The following is a 13,065-nucleotide window of genomic DNA, read 5'->3' on the forward strand; positions in this document are numbered from 1 at the left end:
ACTATGAAATAGAAACAGTGAAGCGTATTACTATATAATTATGCGTTAGAGCTACCTCAATTAAAAAATTTGAATTCTTTACAAAAACTTTGAATTCCCTATATACAAAAACAATGGCTACAAAAATCGAACAAAAATAACGGTTTTACCTATCGTAAGTAAAATCCACAAAAACTCTTTATCTAAATTAAAATAAAAAATAACCAGCGTAACTATAACTATATGACTACGTATTAAGTACAGTATAAAACAACAATCATGTAAATAAAAGGCAAACACTTATCGTTTTTGCGGAGCCTGTAACTGTCAGCTGTAACTTTTAAATAGAGTCAGCGCCCTCTCGCATTCTGTTAGGTTAACTAAAATTGGACAATATGGTTATTTAAAATTAAGCATTTAGAAACGTAATGTTATCAAATTACTTTACGTTACCTAAAATGGAAATTTGTCACTTAAAGGTTGCTTTGTGGTTGCTGTCAGTAATGGCACTTTAACATTTGCCAGTCATGCTCAGTAGAAACCAACGAGAGACGAACATTGTACAGGAAGCTGTCAAGTCGTTGACCTGTTTATGAAAGTTGAGGGATAGTTCTTCGCAGAATTAAGAAAGGTTGTTTAGTTAACTCTTGCCGAAATGTTTCTAGATCCATGCTAGAATTATCAAATTTAATAATAGTGGCGCTGCATTTAGTGGCCGTGTTAAAATGTGCTCTATTAGCACATTATATTAAAAGTTATATTAAAATTTGGTGGTTTAAGCATAAAAAAACTGAAAATACATCTTACCATATAGAAGAGGTACAGAGGATTCAATAGACACATTTTATATCTGTGTGGTAAATATTTAGGCTCTGAGATTAAAATAACAGTTTAACGGTTATAGCACGTTCGAAGAATACAGAAGATTATGGAGCGGTTAATTCTATATGAAAGAGTAAATTTGAAATACAGGAACGAATATTTTAAAACGTAAGAAATGCATTCATTGGGTGTTAAGACTGCGCGAATCAGTACGAAAATGTTTATGGTAAGGAAAAGTTGCATGCTTTATGGTTTGTGAGAAAATTATTTTAAAATATTCGACGTAATTAATTGGAAATACTGGACATTAATTAGACATCGAACAAGTAAGAAGAGGGATAATAGCGTCACCTTATGAATAAATTCATTGACTGAAGATATAATCATTACTTGTGCGAATCTAATGAATTATATAGATCCGTTTATATACAAACGACCAGCTCTGGAAACCGGGCGAAAACCAGTTGTAATCAGCCTTCTGTACTAAGTTGGGCTCTGCTGTAGTCACCTTTCCTCTTCAAAAGCATCTCGTTGAATGCATGATGACTCTTCCTATGATTAAAGCCGGCCCCTTTCAAAATCAGCCATGTGGTAGGCAATGGCATACCACCACATTATCTGAGGTGACCATAACAAAGCAAACTTCAAAAACTGCTGTTAAAGGAAGACTTGCAACTAGATTGAAGGATGGGATCAGTGAACTTTTGGGCGTGACATTTTGCGATGCCGCTCGTATAGCACATGATCGATGCAGTTGGGGGAATTTGTTCGTGGCCACAACAGCTCCTCAAGGGAACTATGTGACTGGAAGAAGGGGCACAGTCGGCAGCTGCATTTACAGGTCATTTTTTCCCCTTAATTTCCGCTGTGGCTATTTCTCCTTTCATTACCATTAGGTTTTCAGCATCACCTCCTTCGGTCACGTTCTCACGACACCTCCCAAATTAATATTCTTTGCGTCAGTGTTGCGCAATACTGAGCTACTCTTCATCTGATTCCATATTGATCAGTAAGAACAATCATTAAACAGATTTTTAAATTGGTATCCACTCCCTATCCCTTGAAGACCAGCCCTGATTGGCAGTGACCTCATAATACAAAGCAATTCAGTGTTTGATTAAATCTAAACGAATAGGGAGTGTACTATTCTCCTTTAAATTTGTATATACATTTACGTGTTCACCGAGAAAGGCACTTTGCTTTTTTTTTTTTTTTTTTTTTTGCTGACTAGTTTTTATAGTCGGGAGAGTAAGTCAAACTAAGGAAAAAGAGAAAGTAATTAAGAAACTAGCATGAGCGTAGGTCTCCGTATAGCTGAGTAGAGAATTACAAGGGTACAAGACTGCACGCGCTCTGAGTAACCGTGATTCAAGCCGTATGACTGCTAAATACGATAGAATGTACTTGTATACTCTGTCTCATGGATGCCTGTGACCTCATATGTGGTCTTCTCGGAATATAAGCAGAAATTTTATTTTTTTTACATAATCGATAAATATTTTGTCATGTGCTAAATATTTATTATTTAGTGAAAATGGGACAAGTATATACTCGTCCAATTTTTATCGAATACTGGAAACCCGCTGCGTAAATAGACACAGGCTTATGCAGTAACCTATGCCATATTTTCGACTAGCGTAGTCAGAATGGAACTGTGGGATGAAACGTGGGGCCACTCATTCAATCCGAAGCCAAACATGCACGAATGAAATATCACGTTTTACCCTAAAGAAGTTTAAGACTATGCTGTGAGCAAGCAGGATGATGGTGGCCGTTTTTCTGATTTGTACGGTGTTATTCTTGGGCATTTTCAAAATGCCTGAAGATGGGGGAATGCTGCACCGTATTCTAACGTCTGAAAGAATTTGGCGACTCAGCTCGTAGAAAACGGCTATGGTTATTGAGATGTGAATTATTCTTGAATGGCAATGAAATGCGCATACATCGTGCGCAATTCGTGTGGGGGAGGTATTAATTGTTTGAGATGGAACTTTTTGACCATCTCTTCAGCTGACCTCGCCCTTAGTGATTTAAATTTCTTTGGTCCACTTAAACAACAGTTTGGTAAGAAGTGATTTTCTGATAATGAACTTGTGGTTATGATAAAGAGAAGTCTTTTTACTGAGCAGGTTTGAACAGTTTGAGAAAGTGTATAAAGGGCACCGTGTACAACTCCCCACCCCATGTCCGTTTTCTCTATATGTACAATACACACCCATTGAAAATGTGCACTACAATTTTGTATCAATAAAACCATATTTAATATATAACACAGCCATTTGGACCCTCATTTTTTATTTTATTTTTTTTTTTTTTCTATTCTGAATTTTGCCATCTGAACCTTTGCAATAACAGTAATTCAAAAGTAGCGAGAACTGAAATACGAGAGTCACGCTGTATTGTAAGCATAAAATGTTTACGCCCAGGAGTGGGGTGGGGTTCGGCAGGGTGTTTCATGACTTATTACAAGCTTCTAATTCTGAAATCAAATTGCGCTATTCGTATTTTGCACACATTACCCTGCTCATGGCTTGAACTAATAAGCGCGTCACGGTTTCATTCTGATTGATATTTCAATCTAAGGGAAGCGAAAAATTGTAGTTGATAGCATAGGCCGCTACTGTTTTGTAATGTGGCAGTAGAATTCAATTTTGTCGTATCTTCCAGCATATAATTCGACTTCCTTTTTTTGCCTTAAATTCCTCACTAACCGTGTATTCGCTTTATAAGTTGACCTCCCCTCCCCATTCCTTTCTTAGAGAATTTTTCATATTTCGTGTAGGAGTGTATTTCCGTTAAATTGGAATTAAGAATTACTATCTACTTCTTAATTCAATTATTTTTTCTGAATAAACACTTCCCTACCACCATGACTGCAGTTGCAACATGAAGTAGTTTAAAACATACTGGTTGTCACAATAATTTCACTGTCAATTCACATTGTTCAGGAAAGACTGAAAGTAAATTACGTACGAATAGCTTAAATATTTAAAGAAGAATTCAAACAATAATTAAAGTGACTTACCTTTCCTAAAAAACCTGTTGCACCTGTAATGAACACAGAACGATCCTTGTAGAAATCTTTGATATGAGAAAATTTTTCCACGTCATTTGACATCGTATCTTCCAGTTTTGTAAACGTCGAACTTTTAACCTGGAGAAACTATTCAATTATTCATAAGCAAACATAAATACCTTCATACAAAATACGTGGCTTACTTTTACAGGTGGCAAGCTATGAGGCACTACATATATCTGAAAATGGTAGCGAAAAATCAATATAAAACAAAAAGCCACCAAACGGTTCTGTTTTTTATTTCCTTAAAGTAAAACTTACTTGTATGATAATACATATTTGTATTTTTGACAGAGTCCTTTTAAAAACGATTTCAACAAAATTATAAAAGTAATGTAAACTTAGTAGGAAAATAAATACGAACATTTAAAATTATTGTTTAATATATAGCATTAATCTTTACACGTGGCATGTTTGTGATCGAATATTTACTGTTCAAAGTATTCTATTTCAAGTCTCTAAATACGAACGTTGGTGCCAACCGGTTACAATCACTGTTCTTCCATACCTTGTGAAAAATGCCAGGGTCCAAATGAGAATGGACGAATTTTTATGGCCTTTTTTTGCATCTTGGATCCATGGCCATGTTAGCCCATATCAGGCAATAACAACTGCGTGAATTTCGAGCTCCGTTTGCGCTGAAAATATATAGTATTAAACTCGTGCAACACTCGCCAGAGACTAACTAACTCAGCCACAAAAGCTCATAAAAATTCCTTCAGTCTGGAGTAGGTTTGAACCCAGGACTTTTCGGCATATGTGGGACGACAGCAAATTATAACTTGAACTAATAAGCGCATCACAGTTTAATTCTGATTGATATTTCAATATAAGGGAAGCGAAAAATTGTAGTTGATAGCATAGGCCGCTACTGTTTTGTAATGTGGCAGTAGAATTCAATATTGTCGTATATTCCAGCATATAATGCGCTTATTAGTTCAGAGCCTACTTTGATCATTATTGGTTTGTGATTTTTGTAGATAATGATTATCCTAAGAGAAGTATGTTATTTATCCTTATCCTTAGGAGAATGATAATATAGTTCTTTGTCGGCACAATACATTCCGTCTACCACTCGTTTAGAGTAGCCCGGATTCGATTCCTGCTTACTGGAAAAATTTCAAAAGTCCTCCTCAATCGACGCTGTAGTTAACCGATCTCAGGCGGAGGGCGTAGGGTTCCATGTGAGTTATTCTGAGTTTTTCAGCTCTTAAACTTAAAAACGGGCCCATGAACACCTACGCACTTCTACCAACAAAATACACTAAACGGATATGGGAGACAAGATCTTGTACCATTAAAATAGCAATTTCGATGTGAGGTGTTTTTTTTTTTTGTATCTTCATGCTTTGCCATATTTCGCCTGACATTAAAGACTTCTTGAACTTTGTTTGTTTTTGTGTAATAGCAACTGAGTCCTTGGGGCGTCAATATATTATGTCTGCAAATTGCGTGTATTAGCTCGAGTTTGCCTATTACTTGATGAAAAACCCTTGCTTCGGGAGAAAACTCGGATCAACTCTTATCCGAGACAGACTAATTTGTTTTGGATGGAAAGTTGCTTGAATTTAAATTCCTTCTCCGGAAAGAAACTCGAGGTTTTTCTCAATCAAAGTACTCAAATCGACTACAAAATGCATACAGTTGGTAGACATAATACAGAGACATCTCATAGCCTTAGTTTCTTTGAAGAAAAAAAAAAAAAAAAAAAAAAAGACGCTCGAAGTCCGTTATTAGACATTTAAAATGAATTTGGCCTTACAGCCTGAGCCAAAGCCCATATGTATATAAACTGATAAAGCACTTAACTCAAAAAATCGTAAAATTGTAAAAAATAAACAAAGTAAAACTTTCAACTCTGTTAGTTATAACAACAACAAACTCAAAATTAAAATTTGCATCAACTTTATAAGGCAGTCTAAAATACTAACAGCATAACATCCAGCTTCGTAGCCACAGTGAATGGAATACCGCATCGGATTATACAAACCATGGAATTACCATCCTTGTCTTGTGGAGGCGAGTAAATTTTCTGTTTATACTCCAGAATCACTGTGGGTGTACCTGGAGTACAAACAGAAAATATATTTATTTATTTATATTTGCCTCCTTCAGACGACAAGTGTCAGTCTGTCTGTCTGTCTAATCTCCTAAATCGGAGCATGATATCTCACTATTTCTAATTCACTATGCATGAAAAGCAGGCTCTGACAAACCCAGCTTGCTAAACTTCGAGCTTTAGGCTATGTCGGTTGTGAAGCTCAAACCAGGAAACGCCCATTAAGTCCAAATGGTAACCTTGATTTTATTTTATAAGTCCACAGGCCTCTCTGGGCTTTTCAAGATTACTCTCAAAGTGCTTCCTTCCACGCATCTGAAAAACGTCTTTCAAGCATGAGTTATACATGTCAAGCAGCAACCTCAGGAAATGTCTGATACTCTCTCTCTCTCTCTCTCTCTCTCTCTCTCTCTCTCTCTCTCTCTCTCTCTCTCTCATTAATCTTATTATTATTAAAATTAATTTGTTATCAGTTAAACAAGCCTCTACAGCTGCTCACCTGGGAGGATAATAGTTAACGTTCTATATGCAAAAACAATAACATACAAAGGATATGGATCTGTTGGAACGGGTGCAGAGAAGAGCAACAAGATTGGTGAGGTGAGAAAAAAGAATAGTCTTACCAGAAAAGGCTTCAGGGTTGCATATCGCAGCATCTGGAGACTAGGCACCTATGAGGAGATCTGACCGATGGCTTGGATTGAGTAAGCTCAATGCTGGAATCCTTCCTACACACATACAGGCTATACACATGAGGAGTATAAATTAGAATTGAGGAAGGATAGTTTCACGTCGTACGTACGTAAATTTGTCTTCAGCCAGAGGGTTGGTTGATTCTTCAGTGGGATGGTTGATTGTTGGAACAAACATCCGTCTATTGTTGTGGAGGTGGGTAGTTTGAATAAATTCAAGGAAGAACTAGACAAATTGTTGGGTGGACAAAGGCTTGGGTTCGAATCCAATCAATGACACCAGAAACTTTAATGGGCTTTTTTCACTCCGTGGCTGAGTTAGTCGGGCGTAGATAGCAAGGGTTTTTTTCCCCCCAGAAACTGATGTTTTTTTCGTCCAGCAAAACAAGAAAATCGACCTGAGAACATGCGCATTTTGCAGACACAAATACATAATTTCGGGTAATCCTAATATAATAAGGGGAAGTACAGTAGTTGCTTTTTTTTTTTTGTTTTTTGCTGTTGCTGCTGCTGTATAAGCTCTCTTTCTTGCATCATTTGCACTACTGCTCCTAACGATAAATAATATATAACAAAAACAAGTAGTAAAAAGTTTTACGTTAAGCATCAACGGTAAAAATCTAAACAAAATAATTTTCATTCTTATAAATAGCGAGACAGTTTGTGTTCTATTTTAAACATTTTAGTTTCCTTGCGTCGTATACATTGGTATTGATATTAGCCTAATACCAGTATATTAGTATTGGGGTAATACCAATGTATACGACTGAGGAACATTGAGGATATGCATTGGTATTATGGTAATACATCGTTGTATATATTAATTTGTGAGTAAAGAATTTCTGGTCTCTACAAGGGTCGACGCTGGAGCACAGTGGTTATAATCACCGTCTTCCTCACACTCTAATACCTCGCCCTTCTTATGTTCATCAGGTTGCTGCAGATCCAGTCCTCAGTCCAGATGCTGAGGAATCTGTTCAAGAAACAATATCAGCGCCATCTATCAAATCTAGTTCTATCTCTCATTCTCTCCGAGGACAGAACCGTGTATCCTCGCAACGTATTGTTGACACAAGCATGCAACTGATACTCACCACAATTAGCAATCAACAGAAACCTGGCAGTATGTACGTGCACTGTCAAAATTATCCATCCGATCCTAATCTTGAAGTGCCTACCCATAATAGCTGGCCTTCAAACTTTCAAGGTTCCCCGCAAAAAAAAAAAAAAAAAAAACAAATGTGGTAGCATAATAGAAACAAAAAATATGCAGTCTTGTGTTAAAATTAGAAATAGAAATCGTCCGATGTTTAGAAGTAATAATATTTTTGTTAGCAGACTTGATCCCAATACTACCTCCCAGCAGATGGATCAGCTACTATTAAAGCTGGAAATTCCGGTTAGTGCTTTCAAGATAAAAACCAAACATCCTACTTACGCATCCTTCAGAATTGGGCTAAAGGATTATGACCTTATGGCCTTCAAAAGTATCTAAATCCTGATACCTGACCGAATGGTCTACTCATCATGACATTTTATGGAACTGTTCTAGGTTGTCAATAACTCTAGTGAGAAGTCTAACTCTCAATCTGTTGAACTGTCTGCGTAGCTAGAGAATACCAGCCCGGGATCGCATCATAGTCCGTCATTTATCCTTCCTCCTAATACTTAATTTCAGCATTTTTCTTCAGAATATAAGAAGTTTAAAAAATAAACTGTATACGCTTATAGAACTTTTGGTTGAAGAACCTCATGACATAATTTGTTTAGTTGAAACATGGATACTGCTGAAAAATCTCAACTACACGCCATACATGACATCTAGGATTATACGAAGAGGTGAAGAGTCAGCAATTATTTTAAAATCCAATATTAAAGTTATTAACACCTACAACTCCTGTTCCTACAACTTTGAAGCAATTTCTCTTCTGATCGAAGTCAAAGATTCACTGCTTAAAATATATAATATTTATATTCCGCCTCGACCTACTGATGATGTTATTAATGAAGTAATAACCTGGATCTCCACTGTTCATAAGTCTCAATCTGACATAATTATAATGGGCGACTTCAATCTCCCCCTGCCCAAATATAATTTACAAATGAAGTTGCTGTCCGACTCCTTATTAGTTCTAGGAGCTAAAAATATCAAATGTCCCTGTTACAAGAGGTAATCAAGGGCTTGATCTTGTTTACTCTAATCTTCAACTTCAAGAAAAAACGTACCAGCAACATTATATTTAGATCTGACCGCAAAAGTATAGAACTGCAAGCAGCAATTTGCTGTGGGAATCCTCGTCCCCCCCTCTAGAAATCACTAAAAGAATATCATCAATTAAATTTCTTCAGAAAGAAAAGTTTTTGCAGCTCTTAAAATACTATCCATGGGATTCTCTTAAAAATATACCTATTCAGGACGCCACGTTTCTACTAATAAAATGGTTAAATCAATTAAAACAGAGTCGGCATCCAAACTTGTAAGACTTCCTTTTCAATCCAAACCGTGGTTCAAATCTTATCTAAAACCGTACTTTAGGAGGAAACAAAAATGCCACAGGCAGTGGAAGAAGTACGGTACTTCATCAACATACATAAAGTATAAAAGGAGCAGAGCATTGTTTCAGCTCAAAAAAAAATTCAGGCGTACAAATATTATTTAACGTTCAGGCTCAAGCATAATAAAAGAGCACTTTCTTCAAAAACAAGAGCTACCTTGCAGCATGACCAGACTTTGGAATGGATAAAATTCAATATGGAAACATGCAATTTTGACATCTGCACAGAAGATATGCAAAACAGATTTAAAGAATTCAACACTCATTAGCAGTATAATTCTGGGTATCAGCCTTCTCAACTGCCATCCCACGAGAGGATCTAATCTCTTAGATTTGGTATTCTCCTCAGCACAATGCGATCTCGAAGACAGCCCTCACAATCTCTTTCAATCCGATCACGAACCCATTGCCATACTCCTGCATTTAACCGCACCTAACTTCGATATCCAATGCCCTAAAAAGAAAGAACGAAATAACATCCCCCAAATTCATTGATCCCCCATGATGTCTTGAAGCCGCATCCTCCATCCCTTGGGAAGCTCTCAATAATTGAGATCTCCAGCTGGGTGTGAACCTCAGGACCAGGCGGATCCGAACCATTGCCAGTTACGGAGCCACAAAGACTGTCTGCATCACTCCCCGTTCAAGAGCTTAGTGGACACCTGCATTGAAAAAAAACCTTTCAAGGAAAATAAAATCTGCATAAGAGATGGAAAGAGTCAGGCGCTGTACAAGATCGGATTGCCTTCTCCAGAGCAAGGGCAGTGTTCAACTGCCAGAAATCATCTGCAATTAAAAAACATCTAAAAGCAACCCTACAAAAAGGCAAACCATTTTATGACTCTTGGAACATAGGAATTCCTAAAACACTGGACCTTGAACTGTGGATGGATCACATTGCACGGTTCTCGAACAATGTGGCACCGACATATCCAGGCAACTTACCTGTCAACAACGTCCCAACGGATATGCTCGCCACCGTTTGAATCACCGGGAAGCAACTTGTAACTGTAAATGGATTGCCAACCACCGCAAACGCAGGGCCCCGACCTTGTGCTACAATTCATGATCAAGTGTCTCAGCACGTCTATCATCGATCCACTGCTTTCAATTTTTAACCGTGTCTTAACGCAGCACTGCTTTCCCTTCTCTGGAACAGATATGCTGTGAGGCCACATCCTAAATGCCAATCTGCATCTTCATTAAACAGTTTAGGCCAATCTCTCACTCTTCCAGCCTCTTGAAACTTATGGAGAAAGCATTATTTTCTACCAGCACCAATCAAATCATGCCTCACGAACCTCCACAAATTCACTATGCCATTCCCGGAAGATTCACAGTCACCAATTTAACATCCATAACCAGCACCATTCTCAGAGCACTAGAAGCTAAAGCAGAACTTTCCGTCACGTACGTCGACCTGGAAGCTGCCTTCGGCTCAATCAGCATTCCCTCGCTCGTTCACCTCCTAGAAAATTACTTCCATATAAAAGGTAACATGTTGTGGTTTATCACAACCCTGCTTTCTGATAGAATCATTCTTCTTACAGTGGATCAAGATATAATCTCAAGAAAAATCACTGCGGGAGTTCCCCAAGGTAGAGTCCCCTCTGGAGCATTATTTACTACAGTCATTATACCGTTTGTGCAATAGAGAGAAAACATAATCTGCTATGCTGACGATATTAAGCTACATGCCCAGATTAACCCCGGCGAACATATCTCAAAAATTAATGAAAAGATCAATCGAAAGTTACACGACTTAGAATTCTATCTCCATCAATTTGGACTACTTATTAATCCTGCAAAATCAGCCCAAATTGTATTTTCTTTGAAGCACCAATGCACTGAAATCCAAGCTTCACTAGATGGCATTCTCTTTCCAGTGGTAAATATACATACGGACGTGGGAGTCGTCTTCGATTGCAAACTGACCTTCAAGCCCCACATTGACAAACTCATAACAAAATTCTACAAAATGCGGTGGATTACTAAACAACAACAAATAAAGTGCAGCCATTATCAACCCACTGCAGGATGGAAGCCTCCTCAACAATTCATGCTGAGGGAAATGGACCATAATTTGCCACGCTGGTCCCGTGCGGGTTGGCAGATCGACCGTATTCAGCAGTCAGGGGCTTGAACCCCGGTCTACTCAAAGAGCGTGTGCTGCTGCACTCCCGCTCCTGCCCACTCGGCTACGGAGAACAACTACTCCACGTTAAGGATCTGGATGTGACACGGCGGTACGTATACACCTCTGTATACTCCGTCGTGTTATACGCCTCAGAAATATGGACATCTGCAGCACCCACGAATATCAAGCATGCGTACTCCTCTGAATACTGGTTCCTTCGTTGGATCACACATAAACATCATCGTCCACCCCAGCAAAGAACAACTGCGATGGCAACCGCACTGAACTTTGCACGACTGCCAAACCTTATAATGGAAAGACGCCTCACCCTAACTGCCAAAATGACCACTGGAATAATCTCGGAGCCAAACATATGGGAACTATGCAGCTGGAGAATCCCTCAACCAGGACTGAGGTCAGCTCCAACACTTATAGCTAACAATAATAGACTAGCCTTAGCGACCGTTTTCTCCCCAAGCAGATGCTTATCACAGTCCAAGCAATCGAAGGCGATCTTTACAAATTTGCCAAGGATCGCAAATACCGGAGAAAGATCCTCGACGACCTAAACTCAACCAGGCAAACCACAATAATGTGGCAGTATAATAAATTTAAAAAGGATGTCTGTATAATAGTGTATATAATATCAAAAATACAGTATAATATCTTTATGAGTATATTGTGAATAATTTAACTGAAACTTATTATATTGTGGGCCCTGGGGGATGAACCCGAATTTCGATATGGACCCTTCCTCAAGGCCTTTGTCCACCAGCCAATGTGAAGCCCATGGCATTCCTGCTGTGAAGGGTACATTGTATACATTGTATACATCCTTTTGTACACAATAAAGATTATATTTATTTATTGTTCGTCGTGTCGAGTCAAGTATTCTTTTGTTGGTGGTCAGTCTGGTTCTGTTGTACCATATTGGGGCACCGTATGTGATCGCCGAGAGAAAAGTGGTCCTGTAGTACAACGACATGGTTTGTTTACTCAGCCCTCAGTCCCTGCGTGAGACTCGCTCAATCAGGCCCGAGTAGGTCCTAATCTTGGTCCTGAGTTGCCTGAGATGCAGTTGGAATGTGAGCTTGCTATCGAAAATGATCCCGAGGTATTTCATTTGTTTGGCGAATTTGATTTTAGCGCGATTTATTTTAATTTGCGGTGGCCTCCTTATGCCCAATGTTCCCTTAAGCAAGATGGAAGTCATTTTGGCAGGCGAGATCTGTAGAAAGTTCTCCGTAGCCCACCGCTCTAGAGTATGTAGAGCTTGATTTGCTCGAGTGTCAAGTTGTGCCCTATTATCTGCCATCACGGTGAGAATTAAATCATCCACAAATGCTTGAGTTACCACTTCCCCAAGGCCGGTGTTCAGAAAGTCATGAAATACTATATTCCACAACAGTGGTCCGAGCACGGAACCCTGGGAGCATTCCCCGTGGATGTTCCTGCTGATTGCACGTGCGCCTGTGTGAGTTGGTCAGTAGTTTGTGTGCTCCTTAGTTTAATACTAATTACAGTGGTTTTAATGTTTAACCTATGGATGAAGTACACATCACCTATATGCTTATCGAGTGACTGATCCACTGACAAAGCTTTCATCCTACCACCTGAATCAGGTAAATAGTATTTACTGTTTTTCCATATTCGTATAATTGCAAACGAATACGAAATGTTATAGCACGTTGTATTCTGCCTTTTTTCACCAGCCATAGCCCCGAGTGCTGAAAAGCTTACTTTCC

The 13,065-nt window shown here is 38.5% G+C and overlaps 1 protein-coding gene across 2 annotated transcripts in view; it reads right to left on the reverse strand.

Moving 5' to 3' along the window:
- LOC150077386 (fatty acyl-CoA reductase 1-like) overlaps positions 1-13,065 on the reverse strand; it is a 292,403-nt gene that overhangs the window by 237,454 nt on the left and 41,884 nt on the right. The window contains exon 3 of one of the 2 annotated variants that reach the window (XM_090386667.1): positions 3,827-3,955. In XM_090386667.1, coding sequence (XP_090242793.1) covers positions 3,827-3,955 — 129 coding nt within the window. Of the gene's footprint in view, positions 1-3,826; positions 3,965-13,065 lie in introns of both variants that reach the window. The other variant, XM_090386666.1, reaches the window with a different exon arrangement.

Source organism: Mastigoproctus giganteus, chromosome 12 (assembly GCF_048544385.1).
Source record: "Mastigoproctus giganteus isolate SK-2022 chromosome 12, ASM4854438v1, whole genome shotgun sequence".
NCBI lineage: Eukaryota > Metazoa > Arthropoda > Arachnida > Uropygi > Thelyphonidae > Mastigoproctus > Mastigoproctus giganteus.